The 26,543-nt window shown below is 38.5% G+C and overlaps 2 protein-coding genes across 2 annotated transcripts in view; one reads left to right on the top strand and one right to left on the bottom strand.

The window, feature by feature from the left end:
• Positions 1–15,137, top strand: part of ESCO2 (establishment of sister chromatid cohesion N-acetyltransferase 2) — a 28,250-nt gene extending 13,113 nt beyond the window's left edge. The window contains exons 5-11 of the mRNA XM_033429818.2: positions 21–78; positions 2,817–2,943; positions 4,047–4,178; positions 5,410–5,499; positions 6,196–6,339; positions 10,595–10,770; positions 14,319–15,137. Of these exons, the coding sequence (XP_033285709.1) occupies positions 21–78; positions 2,817–2,943; positions 4,047–4,178; positions 5,410–5,499; positions 6,196–6,339; positions 10,595–10,770; positions 14,319–14,451 (860 nt within the window). The 3' untranslated portion in view covers positions 14,452–15,137. The remainder of the gene's footprint in view (positions 1–20; positions 79–2,816; positions 2,944–4,046; positions 4,179–5,409; positions 5,500–6,195; positions 6,340–10,594; positions 10,771–14,318) is intronic.
• Positions 15,138–15,659: 522 nt separating this feature from the next.
• PBK (PDZ binding kinase) overlaps positions 15,660–26,543 on the bottom strand; it is a 40,283-nt gene continuing 29,399 nt past the window's right edge. The window contains exon 9 of the mRNA XM_049711745.1: positions 15,660–24,862. The gene's annotated coding sequence lies outside the window, so the exon portion shown is untranslated. The remainder of the gene's footprint in view (positions 24,863–26,543) is intronic.

Below are 26,543 nucleotides of genomic sequence, written 5' to 3'. Positions count from 1 at the left end.
GTCACCTTTTTCCCTACAAGTTTCTCCTGAGACCCTTGTCTATCCCATCTTCACCGTGTCTTCAGTCAACACAAAAAGGTAAGTGTCACTCTTATTTTAATGTTCAAGGTTTAATTGTGAGTCCACTGGGTCTCTTTTTCTTTCTTACACTATTTAATTTGGAGAACACTGTTTTTCTTCCCCATTAAAGAGATATTAAGAATAGAAGATGAAATCAGATCCTCTCATAGAAACTTCTTAAGAACTTGAAGAGCTGAGAGAAGGAAAAGACCTTTGCAGACTTGGCTAGTAATAATTGCTACATTTTTATATAGTACCTGACCCATAATAAGTAGTTTATTATCCATTATTTCACTTATCCCCACAACAACCTAGAAGATTGATGCTATTATTACCATTTTCAGCTGAGAAAACTGTTTGTAATTCAGCCACAGTTGCACAGCTATTAGTTGGCAGAGCCAGGACTAGAATCCGTATTTTAACCAAAGCCCATTAGGCTGTATTGCCTCCCCTGTGTGACAACATATTGACAATAGTTCATGTTTAATGGCCGTTTACAACCTCATGGTGTAGATACCATCATTACCCCATCTTATAGATGAGGAGACTCTGGCCAGAGGAGTAAGTAACTTGCAGCAGCTTAATGCTGTTATAAATCCAGCTGAAGCTACCACTCTCCTGCTCAAAACTAAAACTGGAAGTGCGGGAGGCATGGGTACACGTGAGCATAAGTGGAAAAGCTCTGAAAAAGAAGTTTCTTATAGTCTGAACGTCTCATCTCGCTAAGCAGCTTTGGTTCTCTTCTTCCTATTTGATGATAAACAACTAAAGGTATTGAGCAAGGTACTTCCTAGGTAAGTTCTCCTACTCTTAGGGCATCTCACCCTAAATTGCCTTGGAGATTGGGTTGGGTGGGCAACTTTTCCACTTCAAAGTCCATATTCCTAGTTTTTTTCACCCTTCCCTTTTCTCATCTGTCTTCTTTCATGACTATTTATTGAGGATTGAAACCTACCACAATTAGCTAATAGCATATAAACTAATTTAACGTAGCATAAGGAGATATTAGGAGACTGTTGGTTGAATCATTTGAAATTTGCTCATTATGTAGGACCTAAAAAATCAGATATCATCAATTTCTTGTGGTTTAATCTATGAGTTTTACTTTAGGTAGGTTACAGATTCTTTGGATTTGTAGTCTCACGTTTGGCAAACATTTATAGAGTACCATGTGGTATTGAACTACACCGAGTTTTAGAGATGTGAAGGTAAATAACACATGGTCCTGCTATCAAGGAAGTTATGGTTAGAAGAGGACAGGCATTTAAACAGATACGTATAATAAACTGTTAAAATTGCTAGGATAGAAGTAAAGAGATTGCGGTCACGCGTGCAGAGATGGGAAGAGCTGAGGTACTTAGCAAACGTTGTATAAGGGGTGGAGGGGGTCAGCGACCTAGACAAGTGTTTTTTATATTACAGGCATTAGTAGTTTATCAAATCAGTTTAAGGGTATCACATCTAGCATTTTTTTAAAATGGAATAATGCATCTCTCACGTAGTAAGTGTATTTAGTGAATCCTTTTTTTCCCAGTTATATATATGTATCTGTATTGGTCATTATGTGAAATATATTTCTCACCATAGGTTTGTCAAGTCAGTTTGAAAGCCATTTTCTAGTCAGATGCTAGCAAGACACCTTGGGTTAGCATAAAGCGTTAGATAGGGGCTTTTTTCCAGTGTTTTTTCATTTGTCAGTGTCAGCTTCTGTTTGAACCCCTTGCATTGGGTACTTGGTTTTTTTCCTTGCCTCTACTCTCTAGGGATTTCTATTTCTTTCATCCTTGGAAAAAGGTCATTTCATTATAAGGCAAGGGTTACAAACTCAGTGCCTACAGAGCCAGCCAGGCTGGGCAGAGATGAGCCAACTGGAGAAGCATGCCCCACCTAAAAGAGCATGTGCTGTGTAGCTCTAACTAGTAGATTCTTTGATGAAACAGAGGTCTAATGATCTTACAGTGTCTCTTGCAATGTTGGAAATACCCATTTTTAAGTGGAATCTCTAGATTTTAAAATATTGGTAGCTAATCCAAAGTTTTACACTCTGTGTGAGTTGATCAAAACATTTGCTAGCTGGTTTTGGACGAAGGGCTCCTGTTTGCAATCTCTATAAGCCAGTCCAAGCGTTCTCTCCTAATGCGAAAAGGTTGCCTCAACAACATCTATCCAGCCAATTTTTTTTTTTTTTTCTCTAAGAATTTGAGAATAGTAGGGTGCTGCTTTAGGCATGCAGACTAGCGAGTGTATTAGCCTCACACTCACTGACCCCGTAAAAAGTTGTTGGATCATAATGTGCTGGTGACTGACTTCCTGTGGGTCTGTGAGATTCAGTATTAGAGTCTACTTATCTGCTATGGTATTCCAGGAGTTTCTTTATGCCTACGTGGGTCCTAAGGTTTGATAAAGCAAGAAAAGATTAAATTTTAAGGGTGACATCAACTTACAAAGAAATCCTGCATATATGCAGCTGATACTGTAGATGAAATCCCTTCGACGTGGTGTTAGAAGACAGGGATTTGAGTCTTTCTGCCATTCTTCACTAGTTACTTTACCTTGAGTAGTTTACTGATCCTGTCTGAGTGGGCCTCAGGTTTCTCATTGTTTCTAGCCCTATTACTTCATCAAGTTATGTCGATAGAAAGCCCTAAAAATTGCAAAGTCCTCTGCAAATGTTATATACATTTCTTTTCTTTTCATTATAATTTGTCAAATATTTTTAAATTATTAAATAATACTTACCAACTTTCTACTTCAAGATCTCTAGTTGAAGAACAGTCTTCTGTGGGATCCGTCACGTCTACTAACTTCTTGAAACAAATCAATATACAGAAAAATACTAATACCAGAGATGCAAATAAAGAAACAAAAGACCAGCTCGTCATTGTGAGTAAATTTAAAACAAAGCTCCTCCTGTACATGGCTCTCACATATAGAACCTGAAGTCTGACGTGTTGTCTAAGCATAGTTACTGGGGGTTATAGATATTCTGAGTTTGTAAATGCTACCTTTGCTGTAGTGGCAGCATTTAAAGCTAATCAAGTACATTTTTGAACTGATGGTGTTGGGCAGTCCTAGCAACGTAGTAGAATGCTGATGAATGAGCTGCCTCTGGATAAGGAAAATTATTATTGATCTATAAAAGACTTAATGAGAATAGCAACATTGCATTAGACATGGGTTTGGCAGACTATGGCTATGGGCCAAATCTGGACCAAGGTCTATGAGCTAAAAATGGCTTTTACATTTTTAAAGGGTTGGAAAAAAAGAATATGTGTGTCCTGCAAAGCCTAAAATGTTTACTTTCTGGCCCTTGGTAGAAAGTTTGCAAACGCCTATATAGACAATTCAAAATTTGGTATTTTTCAGTAGCATTAAGCAATGCCTTATGAGATACAATGGGAATTAATAAGCCTTGACATTGAATATCCCTGAATTCTCTATATTCATTAATTTATCTGTGCTTTTCCTGAACTTTTACTATGTATTTTACTTATTTTTTATCAACTCTTGGGGAAAAGACTTTCAGACTCCTAACCACTTAAGGAAAAAATACTATATAATGAATGTATAAGTCCTGAAATTTTTGCCCTGCCTCTTTGAAATGAGGCTTTTTAGGCCTCTCGTATAAGAGCTTAATAAGGAAGTTCCATTGTTCATCTTAGCTATAATATTTATGATTTAATCTTATTGCTTCCTAGAACTATGGGTCCAGCTAAAGAATCTTGATTTTTTTTCCACTGTCCAAAGAGGCAGTTTCACTTCTTTCATCACTATTGCATGTTTAGGGCTCTTCTCATTCCATCTTGTTTGTGCTGAGAGAGAAGAAGATAGAGTAACCAGACTTCATTTAGTATTTCACCTGTGCCAGCATAAAAAAAAAAATGAGGACAAATTTGAATGAATGGACAAATTTACATGAACTAAATGTAGAGCTAACTGTGATGTGTTTAGATAGGCTTTTTTTTTTTTTCCTCTTCCAATTGTAGGACGCTGGTCAGAAACATTTCGGAGCCACCATGTGTAAGTCTTGTGGCATGATCTACACTGCTTCCAACCCCGAGGATGAACTGCAGCATGTTCAGCATCACCACAGATTTCTGGAGGGAATCAAATATGCAGTAAGTAAAAAAAATAGTCGTTTGCATTTGTTCTAAAAAGTGAAGCTGCTTTAAAAGATACATTTCTTTTGCCTAAATATGGAAAGATCTATGTGTCCAAAAATATTTCATCATCTGCAATTTTGTTGTCCTTAATATTAGAGACTGATGTATTTAAAAGTTAAGTTTTAATAAAAGTGCCACTTCAAACCTCCTGTCCTAATATAAGAGAAGCTATTGTTCTAGGTTGAGTGAACACCCTGCATCCTTACCTCTAGCTTTCAGAGCTGAGCAGTCAAGATACAAAACTCAAAGACTTGAGGAGTTTCTCCTTTCCTCACTTTAGTTTCTTCTTTATAGATAACCTTAGAAAAACGGCTTTTCTACGACTTCTCCAGGCTTTTTCTTTACTGAGAAGAGAGGTCCCACCTCTTCATCAAGCACCCTCCTACTCCAAATACATCCTACTGTTGGCCTTATCTTTATGACTACACCTGCTACTCAAATGCACTCCCTTTTTCCCCTATTTTTATTGCTGTAGGTCATGCCTTCATAATACTTTTAGCCTTATTTATTAAAACTCTGCTTGGTGACTTCCCTGGCAGTCGAGCAGTTAAGACTCTGCGCTGCCAGTGCAGGGGGTGCAGGTTCGATCCCTGGTCAGGGAACTAAGACCCCACTTGCCGCTGGTGCGACCCCCAAAAAAAAAAAACCCTCTGCTTATCCCACCCATGCCCCACCTTCACACCCCTAATAATTCATTGTTTTTTCTCTATATTCCTATGAAGGGCTCTTATTTGACTTCAACTTATTTTATAATAGATTGTTTACATGTCTCCTGATAGGGTGTCAGCCCCTGGAGGGCAGACACTTTGTTTTAGGCATCTTTTATTTCCCTTACCACATTCCTGTAGTTGGGTTTTATCTTTTTTTTTTTTTGGGGGGGGGGTTATGCGGGCCTCTCACTGTTGTGGCCTCTCCCGTTGCGGAGCACAGGCTCCGGACGCGCAGGCTCAGCGGCCATGGCTCACAGGCCCAGCCGCTCCGCGGCATGTGGGATCCTCCCGGACCGGGGCACGAACCCGTGTCCCCTGCATCGGCAGGCGGACTCTCAACCACTGCACCACCAGGGAAGCCCGGGTTTTATCTTTTTTATATCGTTCATTGTCCATCTTTTTGTTCTCTCCAGACCATATTATTTAATTTTTTTCCCTCTTCAGATTAAACTGTGACTTTTTTTTTCCTTTGGCAGGGCTGGAAAAAAGAACGTGTTGTAGCAGAATTTTGGGATGGGAAAATTGTGTTGGTCCTGTCACATGATCCGAGTTATGCTATCAGAAAGGTGTGGAACATTAGTTTTTCTTTTCTTTTTTTAATTGAAGTGTAGTTGATTTATAGTGTTACTTTCTCAATCTTTGTTTTCCTCCTACTCTCCCCATTCTCTGCCAAGAAATCAACCTATGTTGAACTGTAAAATACCTTTGCTTATAGATAATCTGCTGTACTTCGGTACAGTTGTAAGGAAGACTTTCATAGTATGTCATACAAAATTAAACTTACAGTTACAAGACAAAGGAGTGTCAGGTGGAGATTAAAGAAAACAGATAAGGCTCTATAGCTTATCTTTTATCTACAACTTCAATTTGTGAGAGAGAAACTAAACTTTTTAATATTGAGAAATTAATGGCTCCAGAGTCTAGTTCTTGTGTTGGTGTTGCCTTTGTTTCTTGGGCTGGATGTTTAGCCCCAGTGAACAATGAATAAAGCTGAAAAAAATCGTCCTACTCCTTATCCCTCCCAAGGGTCTGAATTTCTGTCTGCTGAAAGCAATCTTTAAAATAGTTTCTTAAAACCCTGTTTCCAAAGTGGCAGAAACATGCATCAATAGTGAAATAATTTTGGGATTGTGTAAATTTAGGAAGTAGAGATAAAAGAGGCTAAACTGATGGTAATCATACTTTTTGTGTATATAAATATGTATATTTTCTATTATACTTTTTCAAACAAATTCACATCTTTTGGTTTTTAACATCATTAGGTCGAAGATGTCCAAGAACTTGTCGATTATGAATTGGGCTTCCAGCAAGTTGTTCCCAGATGTCCAAACAGAACTAAAACTTTTCTCTTTATTTCTGATGAAAAGAAAGTAGTTGGGTGTTTAATTGCAGAGCCCATCAAACAGGTATCGTATATGTCTAATAAGTTGCTGGTATAATTTGTGAGCAAAATAAAGTAGTTGGGAGAAAGGCATTTAAGAATGCTACCATTAATGAATTTTTCCTTCTAAAATATCCTTGACCATATAGATAATTGAAGTCATTTTTTTCTATTATATCTGGTATTTTGCCTTATATAAGCAGGATAAGTCAGTCTTAAGTTCATGTTGTCTTTTATATACCTGGACTATAAAGTGTAGTATTTTAAATAAGCTCAGTTATTGAACATGTGGCTTAGTGCAGGTTAATATATCTGGCAAAATAGTCCTTACTTGTGCCTTAATTAGAATCTACTTTGGATACTAATTAGCAGTGTTCTAGCAGAGGAGCAAACAATAGCCCATGGGCCAAGTGTGGCCCTCCACCTGTTTTTGTAAATAAAGTTTTATTGACACACAACCATGCTCATTCATTTCCATATTAATCTGTGGTTGCTTTTGTGCTACAAAGGTAGGGTTGAGTAGGTGCAAAAGAGACCACGTGGCCCAAAGAGCCTAAAGTATTTACAATTTGACCCCATACAGAAAAAGGTTGCCAACACTTGTTCTACAATAGAGATATATAGTTTTTGCCTTTCAAGGAGCTTACAGGGTAATCTTTAGCTAGGAAGACTTATAGTTCAAATGTGTTCTTTGAACCTGACTTTATAATGTGCCACACTTATGTCTCCTTCCTTTTAAAAATACTTATCTGTCTCAGTACATCTTGAAATTATGCCCTTAGTCCTTTTTATTATTTGAATTTTATTAATTTTTTATACAACAGGTTCTTATTAGTTATTTTATACATATTAGTGTATATACGTCCATCCCAATCCCCCAGTTCATCCCACCACCAACCTCCCCCCACCCCCGCTTCCCCTCTTGGTGTCCATATGTTTGTTCCCTACATCTGTGTCTCTATTTCTGCCTTGCAAACCAGTTCATCTGTACCATTTTTCTAGATTTCACATATATGCGTTAATATACGATATTTTTCTCTTTCTGACTTACTTCACTCTGTATGACAGTCTCTAGGTCCAGACACGTCTCTACAAATGACCCAATTTCGTTCCCTTTTATGGCTGAGTAATGTTCCATTGTATATATGTACCACATCTTCTTTATCCATTCGTCTGTCGATGGGCATTTAGGTTGCTTCCATGACCTGGCTGTTGTAAATAGTGTTGCAGTGAACATTGGGGTGCATGTGCCTTTTTGAATTATGGTTTTCTCTGGGTATATGCCCAGTAGTGGGATTGCTGGGTCATGTGGTAGTTCTGTTTTTAGTTTATTAAGGAACGTCCATACTGTTCTCCATAGAGGCTGTATCAATTTACATTCCCACCAACAGTGCAAGAGGGTTCCCTTTTCTCCACACCCTTTCCAGCATTTGTTGTTTGTACATTTTCTGAATGTGAAGTGATACATGCCCATTCTTACTGGTGTGAGGTGATACCTCATTGTAGTTTTGATTTGCATTTCTCTAATAGTTAGTGATGTAGGGCAGCTTTTCATGTGCTTCTTGGCCATCTGTATGTCTTCTTTGGAGAAATGTCTATTTAGGTCTTCTGCCCATTTTTTAATTGGGTTGTTTGTTTTTTTAATATTGAGCTGCATGAGCTGTTTATATATTTTGGAGATTACTCCTTTGTTGATTTGTTTGCAAATTTTTTCTCCCATTCTGAGGGTTGTCTTTTCATCTTGTTTATAGTTTCCTTTGCTGTGCAAAAGCTTTTAAGTTTCATTAGGCCCCATTTGTTTATTTTTGTTTTTATTTCCATTTCTCTGGGAGGTGGGTCAAAAAAAGATCTTGCTGTGATTTATGTCAAAGGGAGTTCTTACTATGTTTTCCTCTAAGAGTTTTATAGTGTCCAGTCTTACATTTAGGTCTTTAATCCATTTTGAGTTTATTTTTGTGTATGGTGTTAGGGAGCATTCTAATTTCATTCTTTTAATGTAGCTGTCCAGTTTTCCCAGCACCACTTATTGAAGAGACTGTCTTTTCTCCATTGTATATCTTTGCCTCCTTTGTCATAGATTAGTTGACCATAGGTGCGTGGGTTTATCTCTGGGCTTTCTATCCTGTTCCATTGATCTATATTTCTGTTTTTGTGCCAGTACCATATTGTCTTCATTACTGTAGCTTTGTATCTTACTCCTTTTTATACGTGCCTTCCCTTTTTTCCCCTCATTTCTACCATCTTTCTTATTTTCCTTTTTTCTGCATTTCATCTCATATATATATATTTATACACACACACACATATACATATATAGTCTCTTGTGTGTTTATCAGACAGTAGAGAGAGAAAAGCAGTTGGTTTGTACTATGGGCTGTAAAAGTGATTAACTTGGCCTTTTCTTTCTTTGATCTTTTTCTTTTTTAAAATTTATTTAATTATTTTTGGCTGTGTTGGGTCTTCGTTGCTGAGTGTGGGGTTTTCTCTGGTTGTGGCAAGCAGGGACTACTCTTCGTTGCAGTGCGCAGGCTCTCATTGTGTTGGCTTGTCTTGTTGCAGAGCACGGGCTCTAGACGCACAGGCTTCAGTAGTTGTGGCTTGCGGGCTCTAGAGCACAGGCTCAGTAGTTGTGGCGCACAGGCTTAGTTGCCCCGCAGCATGTGGGATCTTCCCAGACCAGGGCTTGAACTCATGTCCCCTGCATTGGCAGGCAGATTCTTAACCACTGCACTAGCAGGGAAGCCCACAATCTACATTTACCGGGACGTAATCCCATCATAAGTTGAGGAAGATCTGTATAGCCAACTAACTCATACATATACTCTTCTATTCATTCTCATTTCAGAAGCAAAGTTTTCTCAGTGGGGGTTAAAACTTAATATACACCTATCAAAACAGCTACAATAGAAAATAGTGACAATAGCAAATGCTGGTGTGGATGCAGGGAAACTAGATTTCTCATACACTGTTGGAGGGAATGTAAAATGTTACAGCCCCTCTGGAAAAAGTTTGGCAGTTTCTTAAAAAACTAATCATACATTTACCATATGACCCAGCAATCATACTCCTGGGCATTTATCCCGGAAATGAAAACTTATGTCTACACAAAAACCCACACCTGAATGTTTACAGCAGCTTTATTTGTAATAGCCAAAACCTGGAAACAACCAAAGTGTCCTTCAGTAGGTGAGTGATTAAACAAACTGGTACATCCATACAATGGAATATTACTTAGCAATAAAAAGGAACAGACTTGATATATGCAACAACTTGGACGGGTATCAAGGGCATTGTGCTGAGTGAAAAAGAGCCATTCTGCAGAAACAGAGACTCAGACGTAGAGAACAAACGTATGGACACCAAGCAGGGAAAGTGGTGGGTGGGATGAATTGGGAGATTGGGACTGACATATATACACTAATATGTATAAAATAGATAAATAATAAGAACCTGCTGTATAAAAAAATAAAAAAAGCCATTCTCAAAGGGTCACATTCTGTATGAGTCCATTTGTATGATATCCTCAGAATGTCAGAATTTTAGAGATAGAGAACAGATTGTGGTTGCCAGGGTTTAGGGATGGTGGGGGGCAGGGAAATGGGTGTGATTATAAAAAGGTAGCAAGAGGAAGAGCTTCGTGATGATGCAGTAGCTCTGTATTTTGATTGTGGTGATGGTTAAATCAGTATTCAGGTATGATGAATTGTCATGGAACTGTACACACACATTGTACCCATGTTAATTTCTTGCTTTTGGTGTGGTACTATAGTTATGGAAGATGTAACTATTGGGGGAAATTGGGTGAAGGATACATATCCTCTTTGTACTATTTGTCAACTTCCTCTGAATCTATATTCAAAATAAGAAGTTTAAAGAAAAATTTAAATACCAAATTTCATAGTTTATATGCAAAAACCTTCTTTAGTGTTATTAGTTTTTTATAATATCAAATGTACATTTTAGGATGGAGAGAATGGGAGAAGTTTATGTACTTTATTAGAAGTAAGAGTCTTATAATTTTTTTAAATCAACACAAGACAGTTTCACAATGGTATAATACACTAGGATGTGGGGATATCTCAACACCACTAGTAATTTTTAAGCATTGTGTGACTATAAATGGGCAAGAATTCAAGAAATAGCAAAGAATTTTAACATTTTTGTGAAGGTAGGGTAAGATTAATTTTAGGTACTTAAATTTTGTTTAAAGAATGGTTTTTAAAAAGAAATGTGAACTCAGCTGTATTGTTAGCTCTAGATGCTTCTGTGTATCATTGCAGGCCTTCCGTGTCCTGTCTGAACCAACTGGTCCAGAATCCCCAAGCTCTAAAGAATGTCATAGGGCTTGGCAATGTTCAGATGTACCAGAGCCTGCAATCTGTGGGATAAGTAGAATTTGGGTCTTCAGATTGAAGAGAAGAAAGCGCATTGCAAGACGACTGGTAGATACTCTAAGGTAAGAAATAAAATAAAATGGATTAGACCCAGATTAGCTTTCCAAGAACCTTTCCCGGCTCATGAGCCAAAGGGAATGATGTTGGTAAGACACTTCTATATAAATACTACCAAAGTCAGGCTAAGGCAATGCTGGCACTGAAAAAAAAAAAAAAAGAACTAGATATACTCAATTGCGGGCACAACATTCCAAGTCTGAAACATTCTAGCCCAGTGCTTTTCAAACTACCTGTGGTCAAAGACTGGATTTTGTTACAGACCAACACATTAATAAAGTAAAGATAAATTGCTAGGAAACAAACAAATGGAAAAATGGAAGCCCAAATTTTTATTAGATTCAACAGATGTAAAATTACATTTAAATAAATCTATAAAAACAAAATATAAGTTTAAAAAAAAGAATTTTGGGGACTTCCCTGGTGGTCCAGTGGTAAAGAATCTGCTTTCCAATGCAGGGGACGTGGGTTTGATCCCTGGTCAGGGAACTAAGATCCCACATGCCACGGGGCAACTAAGCCTGTGCGCCACAACTATTGAGCTCATGCACCTCAACTAGAGAGCCCGCGTGCTGCAAACTACAGAGCCCATGCACTCTGGAGCCCACGCGCCACAACTAGAGAGAAAACCCGAACGCCGCAACTAGAGAGAGAAAACCCACGCACCTCAACAAAGAGCCCACATGCTGCAACTAAGACCCAATGCAGCCTAAATAAATAAATAAATATTTTTTAAAAAAGAACTTTAGAAATTGTACATTAAAAATAAATATTTTTTATAAAAAGAATTTTAGAAATTGTACATGTTTATTGACCATGTGTGACTAGGTAATTAATAAAGACTTACTGTAACTCACAAGTGTAACTAAATGTAAAAGTAAATTAGCAAGACAGCCCACAGAATGAGAAAATATTTGCAAATCATTTATCTAATAAGAGTCTAGTATATCCAACATATATAAAAGAACTCTTACAACATGCAAAAAGACAACCCAATTTAAAAATAGGCAAAGGATTTCAATGTATTCTATATTCTTCCAAAGCAGAAATACAAATGGCTGATAAGCATGTGAAGCTATGCTCAACATCCTTAGCTATAAAGGAAATCACAAATCAAAACCATCATGAGATACCACTTCACAGCCACTTGGATGACTAAACGAAAACAAAGGGAGAATAACAACTGTTGGTGAGGATGTGGAGGAAACTGTAATCCTTGTATGCTGCTGGGAGGAATGTAAGATGCTACAGCTGCTGTGGAATCTAGTCTGGCAGTTTGTCAAGAAATTAAACTGTTACCATATGACCCAGCAATTCTGCTCCTACAAGTATACTCAAGAGAAATGGAAGCATCTGTCCACGCAAAAACTTACACATGAAGGTTCATAGCAGCATTATTCAAAATAGCTAAAAAAAATTGTAAACAACCAAATTCATGATTAATGGATAAACACAATGTGGTACATCCATACAACACTACAATAGGATATTCAGCCACAAAAAGGAATGAAGTTCTGATACGTGCTACAACATGGATGAACCTTGAAAATATTATGCTAACTAAAAAAAGCCATTCACAAAATACCCCATGTTATTATATGATTCTGTTTATAGAAAACATCCAGAAGAGGCAAATCCATAGATAGAAAGTAGACTAGCTGTTCCCAGAGACTGAGGGAAGGGTGAATGGAGGGTGACTGCTAATGGCTACAGGGTTTCTTTGGGTGATGAAATGTTCTTGAGTTTTGTGCAATTTTTGAATATACTAAAACCACTGAACTGTGTATTTCTAAATGGTGAGTCTTTGGTATATGAATTCTCCCTTTTAAAACTACAGTATGCACACTTTGTACTAACACTGTATGTTGGTACTTAGTTGATAATGGGACAAATGAGTTTGCTTCTTTCTTGCCTGTTAATTACCTAATCTAGGTTAGATAGATGAGTTTCACAACACTTACTCTCTCAACCTCTATCTTTAAGATAACAGATTACAAACCAATGACTCCACTTTGACAAAACCAAGGACCACACTTTGAGTACCACTATTCTAGCCTTTGGGTTCCATACACTTTTTTTTTTTTTTTTTTGCGGTACGCGGGCCTCTCACCGTTGTGGCCTCTCCCGTTGCGGAGCACAGGCTCCGGACGCGCAGGCTCAGCGGCCATGGCTCACGGGCCCAGCCGCTCCGCGGCATGTGGGATCTTCCCGGACCGGGGCACAAACCCGTGTCCCCTGCATCGGCAGGCGGATTCTCAACCACTGCGCCACCAGGAAAGCCCTCCATACACTTTTTAAGAAAGAACACCAAGACCACCACAGGGCTGCAGTCCTAGGCCTCAATCCTAGGCCCCCACCATACCTTACAAAGGGGAGCAGTGAGAGAAGTTGGTGTCTGTAAAGATTTTATTTCATAGTTAATTGTGAAATACCTCTATTTTCTATATTTTATGTTGAGATACATAAATTTGGTATGGAGAATACCAGTATATAACCTGGTATGTATTTCTTAATAACAAGGATATTCTCTTATATAAGGACAGATCAGATATCAAATTTGGGGTATTTAATATCCCAATATAATGCTATACTATCTAATGTATAGTCGATATTTCAGTTTTGTCATTTGTCTCAAATGCCCTTCATAGCATTTTTTTTTCCTGTTCAGGATTACATATTGCATTTAGTCAAAATATCTCTTTAGTCTTCACTTTCCTTAACCTGGAACAGTTTCTTAGCCTTTCTTTGTCTTTCAGGACATTGAAGAATTTGAAGACTACAGGCCAGTTATTTCATAGACTATCCCTCAGTTTTGTTGAATTGTTTCAGCTGTTTCATTTTATTGCTTTTAATCCTAGTTGAGCTGGATCAAGGAGAGTTGTAGTCAAAATGCAGATTAGTTTTTGCCTTCTTAAAGCTCTGAGTGTGTGATGTAGTTCAAAAGAATATAGTTATTGGTTAAAATATTTTTTTTTTTTTTTTTTTTTGCGGTACACGGGCCTCTCACTGTTGTGGTCTCTCCCGTTGCGGAGCACAGGCTCCGGACGTGCAGGCCCAGCGGCCATGGCTCACGGGCCCAGCCGCTCCGCAGCATGTGGGATCCTCCCGGACCGGGGCACGAACCCGTGTCCCCTGCATCGACAGGCGGACTCTCAACCACTGCGCCACCAGGGAAGCCCAAAATAATTATTTTTTTGTTGTTATAGCTACCTGTGGCTTTTAACTAGCAATATTGTCTCATATTAGTTGCTTACTATCACGGATCACCTAGAGTCAACCAGATGGTTTGTGTGGCTCCCTTTGCCTCTTGGCAGAACTTTTTCTGGGCCTTAGTTTTCTCATCTGTGAAATGATATTAGACTTCCACCTGTAAAATACAAGGCATTGAGTCATTTTACCACTTAATAAAATAATGTTGGTTTTAATCAAGAATATGTAAAGAGATTGAAATTTTTTAATTGGATTGCTTTAAAATATTGATATAATTGTGCTTATGTTTAATCAAAATTTTAAGTTGTTTCCATTGTTAAATTATCTTTTTTCTCTTTTTTAGGAATTGCTTCATGTTTGGCTGTTTTCTCAGCACGAATGAAATAGCATTTTCTGACCCAACACCAGATGGCAAGTTATTTGCAACCAAGTACTGCAACACCCCTAATTTCCTTGTATACAATTTTAATACTTAAAGCCAATTTCAACTATAGAACAGTTACTATATGGATGAGTTCAGACAGCCCATTATCATAAAATACAAACTATTTAACAAATATCAAAATAAAAATACTAAGACACACACACATATACAGAAACCTGCCTCAGTTTTGTTCCTTATGAATTGAAAAGTCAGGGGTAAATTCGTTGAAAATTATCTAGGGATGCAAAGAAAGGAAAAATCTTTGGATGATGTATACTGACTAGCACTCTGAATCCTTAGTTATGAAGCTTGGTAGCTATAGCTGGAAAATACTTTCCTTCTATGTAAGAACATTGACAAAGCAAGGTGGTTTTCCACAGAAATGTGACCACTTATGATTTATAAAGCACACCTTGGGGCCAGAATTTTCTCGTGCCTGATCAGAAGCAAAGAGGAGAATTTAAAGACAGGCAAATAATTTCCATCCCCATTTTTTTAAAGGTAATTCCTGAATTCGTACACAAAATTCTCACTTTATAGGCACGTGGCTGTAGCAACTCAGTTTGAGTATATTTAAAGTATTTTGAGTTTCTAATTTGTACCAGGGAAAGATGGTAAAGAGTAAGATTTCCATATCCTTTTGTATAGAATTCTAGAGCTTAATATTTTTATCTTTTTAAAAATCATTAATCAAAACACACTTGTCATCAGATTTAATTAAACTTAGTAATTGCACTATTGTCATTTCATTAATTTTTGGTGTTTGAAAATGCTAATTGTGTTACTTTTCTTTAGTGAACTTACTGCTGGTGATTGATGTCTAACAAAATGGATACCCAGTTGGATTAGATGATTCATATGATTACATTTTAAATGTATACTAACAGAACCAAGGTTAGTAAATAAATATATCGAGGCTGATGGGCCACAGAACATGATGACATTATGTAAATACACCTAAATATGCACACATTTTTCTGGTATAATTCTTGGATACTTACTTTGAAAAGCAAAGAATTATTCAGGTGTTTTTTTTATTCTACAAAACTCATGTCATAACTTCTCTCTGGCAATAACACTCTAGGGAAGTAGTGTCCAGGTTGTAACTCTATGTAGAATCTGTTCCTCTACATTCTTTTATTTGCCTTTAGTGGTTCAAAAATTTAAAAGCCTGGGTTCCACAAAGACTGTGGAAGTGTTAAAATGTGTGTAATTTTACAAACATTTTAATGCTATTTTCTGCACTGCTGTGTTTAAAAATTGTCTTAAATATTTTATTTTAAAAATTTTATTAACATTATTTTGCTCAATGCCTTTATGATGAATCAATTAAAGTTCTTTTCAATATTTTATTCAGTTGAATGTACTGATTTTCATTTTAAATTACAGTTTGTGGTTATAAAAATAGTACATGCTCTCTATGAAAAATAATCATTGAAAACTATATCCACACAAAAACCTGCACACAGATATTTATAGCAGCTGTTGACATAAAACAAATAGACTGCCAGTTATTTCTCCATCAAAAATGGGTTTATTCGAGATTAGCAAAGAATTACAATTCAGGGTCTGTAACCAAGTTGACCACGTTCAAGTCCTCAGCAAAAAATTGAGGGAACTCTTTTACAGAGAGGAAGAGGAAGTTGAGAGGGCAAGAGTAAACAAAGAGTCCCGCACTTATCATTGGCTGAGTTGTGACAGTCTCTCATTGGCTGAGCTCTAGCCAGGCAAGAAAATGTCAGCTTCCTCTTGTGCTCTGCTATCTTCATAGGGCAGAGAGCTCCCCCTTCTGGCCTCCCAACTTTATTTTTTTATAATTTTATTTTGATTAGAAGTCTGTTTCTAAAATATAATTTCTATTTATTTTTGCCACACAGAAGTATCGCTGGTTCTGCAATATGAAAAAAAATTCTAAAATAATCTACATGTTGACCACTTCTCATTACATTTTTTTAAACCTTTTTTTTCCATTTTATTTATTTTACTTAAGTACAGTTGATTTACAATGTTTCAGGTATATAGCAAAGTGATTCAGTTTATGCATATATATACATATATATATATTCAGTCATATATTCTTTTTCAGGTTCTTTTCCATTATAGACTATTATAAGATATTGAATATAGTTCCCTGTGCTATACATTAGGTCCTTGTTGTTTATTTTATATATAGGAATATGTATCTGTTAATCCCAAATTTCTACTTTATCCCCCCCACCTTTCCCCTTTGGTAACTATAAATTTGTATGCCATGTAAGTCTGTTTCTGTTTTGTAACATTTGTTCATTTGTATCATTTTTTTAGACTCCACATATAAATGATATTTGTCATTGTCTGACTTACTTCACTTAGTATGATAATCTCAAGGTCCATCCATGTTGCTGCAAATGGCATTATTTCATTTCATTCTTTTTTTTATGGCTGAGATGTACCACATCTTTATCCATTCATCTGTTGATGGACATTTAGGTTGCTTCCATGTCTTGGCTATTGTAAGTAGTACTGCAATGAACATTAGGGTGCATGCATCTTTTTGAATTAGAGTTTTTGTCTTTTCTGGATATATGCCCAGGCATGCGACTGCTGGATCATGTGGTAACTCTACTTTCAGTTTTTTAAGGATGCTCCACACTGTTCACAGTGGCCACATCAATTTACATTCCCACCTACAGTGTAGGAGGGTTCCCTTTTCTCCACACCCTCTCCAGCATTTATTATTTGTAAATGTTTTGATGATGGCCATTCTGAACGGTGAGGTAATATCTCATTGTAGTTTTGATTTGCATTTCTCTGATAATCAGCAGTGTTGAGCATCTTTTCATGTGCCTGTTGGCCATCAATGAAGAAACCATCAATGAAAAAAACTGGAACCTACCAGAAAAGGTCTAAAACTAAAGACATAAAGAAGGAACCACAACAAGTTGGGTAGGAGGGGCAGACTCAGTACAATCAAACCCCATACCCCGTGGGTGGGCGACGTACAAAATGGAGAAGAATAATATAGCAAGGTTTTCCCACAGACGTGGCAGTTTTGAGCCCCACGTCAAGACAAGCCTCCAGAGCAGGTGGCTTTGAAGGCCAGCAGGGCTTAACTGTAGGAGCCCCATGGGACTGGGGGAAATAGAGGCTTCAAGCTTAAAGGGTGCAAACAAAATCTCAGGCACACCGGGAGACAGGGTGAAAGCAGTAATTTGATACGAGCCTGGGCCACACCTACCTGCTGGTCTCGGAGAGTCTCCCGGGGTTGGGGGGGGGGGGGGGCTGCAGCTCATGCTGGGGACAGAGACACTGCTGGCAGACATATGGGGGAAACTCCAACCTTGGGGACGCACTTGGTGGCTGCCACATTGACTCACTAGCAACAAGACCCGACCCCGCACAACGGCCTGCAGGCTCCAGTGCTGGGAGCCTCAGGCCAAACTAACTGGGTGGAGTCACAGCCCCAGGCTGCCTAAAGACTAAAGAGCACACAGCCTCCTGCAGACACCTCCCCAGGAGACAGGTCCCAGCTCACCAGAGGAACCACACCCAGCTTTAGCCACCAGTGGGCAGGCACCGGCCCCTCCCACCAGGAAGCCTGTACAAGCCGCTAGATAAGCCTCACCCACTGGTCTGTGGCCATCATCAAAAAGTACAAACAATAAATGCTGGAGGGCTTCCCTCGTGGCGCAAGTGGTTGGGAGTCCGCCTGCCGATGCAGGGGACACGGGTTCGTGCCCTGGTCCGGGAAGATCCCACACGCCGCGGAGCGGTTGGGCCCGTGGGCCATGGCTGCTGAGCCTGCGCGTCCGGAGCCTGTGCTCCACGACGGGAGAGGCCACGGCAGTGAGAGGCCCGCGTACCGCAAGGGAAAAAAAAAAAAAAATGCTGGAGAGGGTGTGGAGAAAAGGGAACCCTCCTACACTGCTGGTGGGAATGTAAGTTAGTACAGCCACTATGGAAAGCTGTATGGAGGTTCCTTAAAAAAACTAAAAACAGAGGTACCAAATAATCCTGCAATCCCATTCCTGGGCATATATCTGGAGAAAACTCTAATTCGAAGACACATGCACCCCAATATTCATTGCAGCACTCTACAATAGCCAAGAGATGGAAGCAACTTAATTTCCATCAACAGATGAATGGATAAAGATGTGGTGTGTATATATACAATGGAATATTACTCAGCCATAAAAGAAAGAAAGAATGTCATTTTCAGCAACATGGATGGACCTAGTGATTATCATACTAAGTGGAGTAAGACAGAGGAAAACAAGTCAGACAGAGGAAGACAAGTACCGTATGATATCACTTACATGTGGAATCTAAAATACGATACAAATGAACTTATTTACATAACAGAAATAGCCTCACAGACATAGAACACAAACTTACGGTTACCAAAGGGGAAAGGAGTGGGGATGGGGATAAATTAGGAGTTTTGGATTAGCAGATACACACGACTGTATATAAAATAGGTAACCAAGGACCTACTGTATAGCACAGGGAACTATACTCAATATTTGTAAAAAATAAATCTGAATAAAGTATGGACTTGTTAATAGTAACGTATCAATATTGTTTAGTAATTGTGATAAATATACCAATGTTAAGATTTTGACAATAGGGGAAACTAGGTGTGGGGTTTATAGGAATTGTCTTTGCAACTTTTCTGTAAATCTAAGACTTCTTTATAAGTTTATTTTTTAAAATGTACAGTTCAATGAGTTATCACAAACACCTTCATAACTACTACCCAGATAAGACATTTTTCACAAGGAATCTCAGATTGAACTTTTTAAGAAAGTTCTCAAGGCCAACAAAGCCACACCAAGGGTGTGTCATAGATTCATTCTGTCTGTGAGATCTATAGATTTGGGTGATAGAGATTTGGGCAAATTTCTCTCTTCTTGAGATCCCCCCAAATTTCCTGAGATTCCTGCATCCATTAGGAGGTGGTCTTCCTTATTTACCAGATAAAGCTGCTGGAAACCTAAGTTTACAAATTCTGAAGGGATCAGGTAGAGAGAAAAGGTAAAAGTTTCAAATCTACCAACAGAAGTGTAATTTAAAGGCTTCCTTAAATCTGGAAAGCACAGATTAGAAACCAGTAATATTTCAGATAAAAACCAAAAATTATAACCATACTCATAAGTTCACTCAGTCCTATGTGACTTCCTTGATCTTACTCTTCTGTTAACAGTTTTATGAAGCCATCAGGTTTTCCAGTAGAATTCTTTAATTTCTTACCCAGTTCAGCAGTATGATCTGAAGGTTATCAGAAACCTGTACTTGTCAAAAAGTCCTTTCTATGAATCTTCTTGAAGATGAAACATGTTTGCAAAAACACCGGAGTAAAATAACTGTCTATAAATGACAAAAAACTTCCATTGAAATGTCAAGGTTAAAGACCTGATTACAATGCAGCTGACAAATAAACTGGGGTACCTCTGTGACATACAACAATTTAAGATAATAACTAGAATTATGACTGATATCACTTACCAGGACATACCAGAAGTTTAGGAGTGCCATATTAATTTCTAGAATATCTATATTAATAACATTTACCCATACAATACAACCTAAGAAGTTTTATCACCACTCATTTGACAACACTTAATGTAATATAACATACCAAATAAGCCTAATTCATTTATTCCTCTCCCTGAGATGGAGAGAAAAATACTTTTAGGTGTTCCAGGGACCCTTTGGAAAACCTCAAAGTTAGCTAGAGTTCAAACGAACTTCATTTAGAATTTATCTTTGGGAATTTTGTCAAAAATACCAAAAAGCTTCAAAACACCTGGTCAAATAGGATCATACATCACTGTGAAACAATACCCATTCACAGCCAAAACCCAGATCAGGACTTGAACCCACGGTCTTTTAACTGAGATCACACACCTGGTCTCAGGACTTAATGAAGCTCAGGTTCTTGATGTCTCATCGCAGAAAGAATTCAGGGAGAGACAAAGTGATAGGTAAGAAGTGGATTTATTTAGAGGGAAACACACTCCACAGACAGAGTGTGGGTCCTCTCCGAAGGCGAGAGCAGCACCAGGGTCTGGGGTTGTCAGTTTTTATAGGGGTGGGTAATTTCATAGGCTGAGTGGGAGTATTCCAGCTATTTGGGGGGAAGGGGTGGGGATTTCCAGGAATTGGACCACTGCGCACTTCTTGATCTTTATGGTCAGCCTTGGAACTGTCATGGCACCTGTGGGTATGTCATTTAGGTTGCTGATGTGTTACAATGAGCATATACTGAGGCTCAAGGTCTAGTGGAAGTTGACTCTGCCATCTTGGACCTATATGGTTCTAATCAGTTTATGTCGTGTCCTCAAGCTATGTCATTCTTTTAAAGGTTGTGCCCTGCCCTCTTCCCTCCTGTTTCACTTCCGTAACTTTCTGCATCCATAGTACTCTGTCACTTTCTTTTTCATTCAGAAACAGCTAGCTCTAGAACAAAAACCATCCTTTTTTCCTTTAACAAAATGCATCTCCATTCCTCATACCTTCTTTTACTGAAAACATGCTTCCCATTTTCCTTGAATACTGAAATATTTCCCTTATAAATCGTAACCTTAAAACCTTAATCTATAGCGAAAACCAAGAAGTAAGTAATTGTGTACTGTTTGTCATACCAGCACTTCCTGATTGGAAAACTTTCGCAAGATATGTGTTAAACAAACCCAAACATCTTTAGTTTCCCTCTCATAAGAAGACAAAAGTAGGTAATCTTAGACCTGCCCAGCAGTTAATGTTCCAGTATTTTATCCTATTTGAAATGACCCAGAGAGTGAATGAATTATCATAGTTTAACTTAGTTTAGTTTCAAATAACCCAAATCTGGATATACTATCCTTAAAGCAGATATTCCCAAAACACAATTATTCCTAAAGAGTTTACCTAGAAGCTCTTATCTCATTTACCTTATTTTATTTACTTAAAAATTCCATTATATTATTTTTCTTGTTGACAAACTTTCTAACAGGAATACAGTCTTGATTTCTAGTCAAGCTAGGTACAATAAAAGTATTATACTTAATGTTGATGACTTGAAAGACAGGTCTATATTAATGAAACTGAAACCCAGCAGGATCCAGTGGGGCCTTCCCAGGTACAAATCCTTTCCATGTCCCCTGTTTCTTGTTTGTAGGAAATAGGCTTCATTCAGCCTCTGTGACCTTCCTTGAGTTCCAAAGGGCAGATTCAAATAGTTGCTTATGAGAAAAGGGAGGGAATGCAGAAACAAAGGAGGAGCAGTCAAGAAACAATAGTGCAGGGTCCTGGTTCCTACTCAAGGAATATACATAATAATATACCTTTGAGTTCTTCTGTAAGAACTAAGGCACCACCCAGGTAGAGGATGGTAACTTCAGGCTGAACACAAGATTCCTGGAACACTGCCCTGTTACCTCACCACCAACCAATCAGAAGAGTCTGCACACAGTGGATGATAACGAAGATTCTGACCCCTTTCCCAAATGATTCCCCCTTTAAATTTTAAACTTTCATGGTGGAGCAGTCTTAGAAGTTGGTTTTTGGACAGGAGTCCACCTTCTCCCCAGGTTGCTGCCTCCTGAATAAAGCAACCTTTCTTTTCCAACCAACCCTTGTCTCTCGAGTATTGGTTTTTGAGCTCAAACAGCCAAACGTGAGTTTGGCAACAAAACCAACAAGCTTAAGCTAGCTTCAATACCAGATATCGATTCAGTACTATTTCCCAGATCACGTGACCCTGAAATTCATTCGGGCCAGTTTCTTTTATATTTCTGAGTATACAAGTGCTTGATTTCCTTTAAGCCAATTAAATAGAGTTCTTTTACAAATTAATTTTGGCAATACCACACATCTACAACACACATATACAGATATGCACAAACACAAACAGACCTCATAGTTGCCATTCCAAAATTTCAGCCCGGAGTCAGGTGCAGCAATATAAAACTCATCAGTTACAAAAGAGGTTGAATTCAAACTGGTGGGTTTCTGGCTGATGGAACAAACCAAGGTCACCTGTCTAGATGCCTAAACACTGTTACTAATATTTATGGAGATGATACAAGATTTCTATTTGTCCTTGACAACTCAAGTCCCAAATTACCTATCCCCCTTTCCTGAAATTTGCATTTTGAAAAGATGGTGGACATAAGGGTTCCTGGAGAAAACCAGGTAGAATATTTGCACCTCAAAGATATAGGAAGAGAAAGGGAAGTTCCTCCTTGGATGACTGTTCCCTTAAGGCCAGAAAAAAGATTATTTTTTTCAATACTTACAAGCCTCTTAAAATAAATAGAGGAGATTTGGGGAGTGGTAAAAGGATTTACCACTTTTAGATTATTTCTGGAGCCACACCTCTGGTCCTGTAAAGACTAGATTTGTAAAACAAGTACAGTTGCTTTTAATTCCTCAGAGAACTGAGTGGCCACCTCAGTGATAGCAAAGGACTGACATACCCATTCACCTATGTTGGGATGTTTTACTTTCTCTCATTTAGCTTAGGGGAGAAGCACCCACACCCCCAAAAATAAAATTCCTGTCAGGCTCTGAACATCAGCTATGGTCAGTTTAGTCAGACCTGTGGCCTCCTATTTTGGTAATCCATTTACAAACAGTTGAGGATCCTCCCTGGGTTTAAGAAATTCTTTAACTATGGCCCTCAGTTCAGCTTTCTATCTGAAGAGACTGCCTACAGCCTCAGGTGGTCCGATTTTTTTTTTTTTTACATATATATACATTCTTTTTCCTATCCTCTTCCATTATGGTTTACCAGGTGGTCCCATTTCTAAAGGTAACCATTTAATACTGTCTTCAGAGTGGAAAGGCAATTCAGACAGATTTCTAGAATGAGTACTCAAAGAAGGATAGAGAGGAGCAATAAAGTTTTAGGTACCTTTTTTTTTTCCGACCACACTGCGCAGTATGTGGGATCTTAGTTCCCAGACCAGGAATTGAACCTGTGCCCCTGCAGTGGAAGCATGGAGTCTTTTTCTAATAAATTTATTTTTGGCTGCGTTGGGTCTTCATTGCTGCACGCGGGCTTTCTCTAGTTGCAGTGAACGGGGGCTACTCTTCATTGTGGTGCGCAGACTTCTCATTGCGGTGGCTTCTCGTTGCGGAGCACGGGCTCTAGGCGTGTGGGCTTCAGTAGTTGTGGCACGTGGGCCTCAGTAGTTGTGGCTCTCGGGCTCTAGAGCACGGGCTCAGTAGTTGTGGCGCACGGGCTTAGTTTCTCCGCGGCATGTGGGATCTTCCCGGACCAGGGCTCAAACCCATGTCCCCTGCATTGGCAGGTGGATTCTTAACCACTGCACCACCAGGGAAGTCCCTTAGGTACCTTTTATATCATTAATCTTTCATCAGCCTTATACAACGAATCTTTCAATGAGGACGTTTTAGAATTTTGAAGCCTTTGGGGACTTCCACATACCAATTAAAATAGTTTAAAATAATTGAAATCATTTAAGATGAGAGCTCTCTAAAATTTTAACAATTTAGAAGCTTCTCCAATTCAAAAGATCCAAGGAGCTAGCCTAACAAATTTTTCCCTGCTAATCTAATTTTAGAAAAGAGAAAAACACTTACCACTGTTGTTTCCAGTAGACCCTGCAGGCACAGATCCAGAAGACTGCTGGCTTTAACTGTGCACTCAAAATTGTTTTGGAGTGCCAGCAGAACCCCAACTTGGCCATTTCAGGGCCCAATTTCCTTTAGCTCCCATTTAAGCACTTGCAAGCAGACATAAACCCAGCTGGTATTCCCATAGGTGGCTGTTTGCATGGGACCTGTTTGGCCATTGGGGCACAATTCCCACTATTAATTTGGTAGCCTAATTCAGATATGAGATATGAGATATAATTTGAAAAACTTTCTGAGGACACTGTGCCTCTGAGTCTAGCTCCCCAGGGACTTACCCTTGGGTCAGTTTGACTTCTTTTATGTGGCTTGGTTTCTCCCTGTGACAGTCTAAAACTGCCATGTGTGCTCAGAGCACTAGATTATCATCCTCTGTCACGTCCCCCAGACGAGCAGTATTTAATGGTTGTAGCGGGTCTTCCTTATTCTTCAGAGGTGACTAATTCAGTCTCTCATTTCACTAGGAAAAGTTTTGTTCAGACCATATATCAACTCATTTTTTTCAATTTAAGCCAAATTTAACAAAAACCCAGCCACCTATGTTTCCCTGGGCCTCTTGCCCAGAGCCTCTGTGTCCTGCCTAGGAAATGCACTGGTGCCCTGTAAGGCCCAAGGCCTAATTAAAACAGCTCAAATAAAATTTTCAGGATCCTCACTCAAACAGTAATATCCAGATATCAGGAGAACTCACTGGAACACCTGAGGAGTACCGAGAAGTCTGTGGGGCTCAACGGGCACATGCTGGTACCGAGCGCTGGTACCGGGTAGACTCCAGGTGCCCTCTGATGCGTATCTCTGATATCCTGCCAGCTATGCCAGGCATGTAGAAAAGTTAATCAGTCGATCTAAGAAAGAAATGGAAAACTTTATTGGACCCAAATTGAGGATTATAACCCTGGGAATAGCATCTCAGAAAGCTCCAAGAACTGTTCCATCTGTTAGAAGTCAAAACACAGTTATAAAAGTTTTTTCAGACAGAGGTCTCTACATTAAAAGACATATTATTGACAGTTTACAAAATCCAGATCTAAGTGTCCTCGTGGCCACTTACAACATTAAGAAGGAATGTTATCTTTTAAGGAGTTGTCTTGTTGATGCTCGGAGAATATTGCTCTTTATGGTTGAACAGGTATTTCTGCTGATGGGGGAGGTTTGGTCGATGCATAATGCAGGTATGCAGTGTGCAGTGGAGGGGAGAGGAGGACAAAGGGCAGAGGACTTTTTTTATGTTTAAATTTTTGTCTTGCCCTAAAATATGAATTTTATTTCACATCTCTAAGGGCACGATTCCCATTCATGAGGGTCACCCTCATGGCCTAATCACCTTCCAAAGGCCCCGGTTCCAGATACCATCACAGTGGGGATTAGGCTTCAATATATGACTTTCAGTGGAACACAAACTTTCAATCCATAGCTACTATAAAATGATGTTTACTATAGCTTCCTTGCTAGATATGGACACCCTTTCTTACATTAAGGAAGTTCCTCTCTAGTCCCAGTGTTCTAAGATGCTTTTAAACATCTTGAAGTGATACTGGATTCTATCAACATTTTTATTCCATCTTTTGATTTTTCTTGTGCTAATATGGGGATTACATTGTTCTTTAAATGGTAAATCAACCTAGCCTTCCTGCAACAGACCCAACTTGGTCTTGATGAAGTTTTTCCTTTTTATGTTACTGGTTTTGGTTTACTAATATTTTGTTTGGGAATTTTCATGTGTTCATGAATGAGGCTGGATATCTACAGGATCTGCAGTGATGTTTCCTTTTTAATTTATGACATGTCTTTTTTGCTCTCTATATAAGTCTTGCTAGGGCTTATCAATTTTATTTATATTTTCAAAGACCCAACTTTTGGCATTGCTGATCCTATTATATGTTTGTTTTCTATTTTCTATGATAGGTTTTGTTTTGTTTTAAAATTTTTGCTCATTTATTTCTTTCTATTGGAAGGGAGACTTACTTTGTTTTTCCTAGATTCTTAGCTGATTTTTCAGCCTTTCTTTTCTAATATAGCATTTAAGACTATAAATCTCTCTAAGGACAACTTCAGCTGCATGCCACAAGTTTTTATATATAGTATTTTTGTTATTTAAAAGTCAGTTCTAATTTTATTTTAATCAACAAATTGTAGATTAAGTAGGTACCATGAGGCATGAAAGAACAGTCTTCTACATTTCTTAAGCAAGTGCTTATTATCTCCGTTTTATAGAGGTACAAACAGGTTCCTGGAGGCCTTTGTCTGGGAGGTGAGAAAGCTACTTCAGAGAAGCCTGTTTTGATTTGCCAATTATAATTAATTCAGCAAAAAGATTAATATTGCTATATCCTCAACCCAGTCACACGTAAATCTTTCCTAAGAATGAAGCAAATGACCAAAAAAAGAAGGTAACTCAAGAAGAGACTTAAAGAGCAAGTTCCAGAACAAGAATTTTAAAAGTTTTCTTGCCGTTGGTAGTAAAATCTCTGCAACCTTGTGTTGAGGGTCTCAAGGCCCTGTCTAGACTCAAAGGAAAAAGCAGGC

This window comes from Orcinus orca, chromosome 6 (genome assembly GCF_937001465.1).
Source record: "Orcinus orca chromosome 6, mOrcOrc1.1, whole genome shotgun sequence".
Lineage (NCBI taxonomy): Eukaryota > Metazoa > Chordata > Mammalia > Artiodactyla > Delphinidae > Orcinus > Orcinus orca.
The sequence above is the reverse complement of the archived record's forward strand: the minus strand, read 5'-3'. Positions and strand labels throughout refer to the sequence as shown.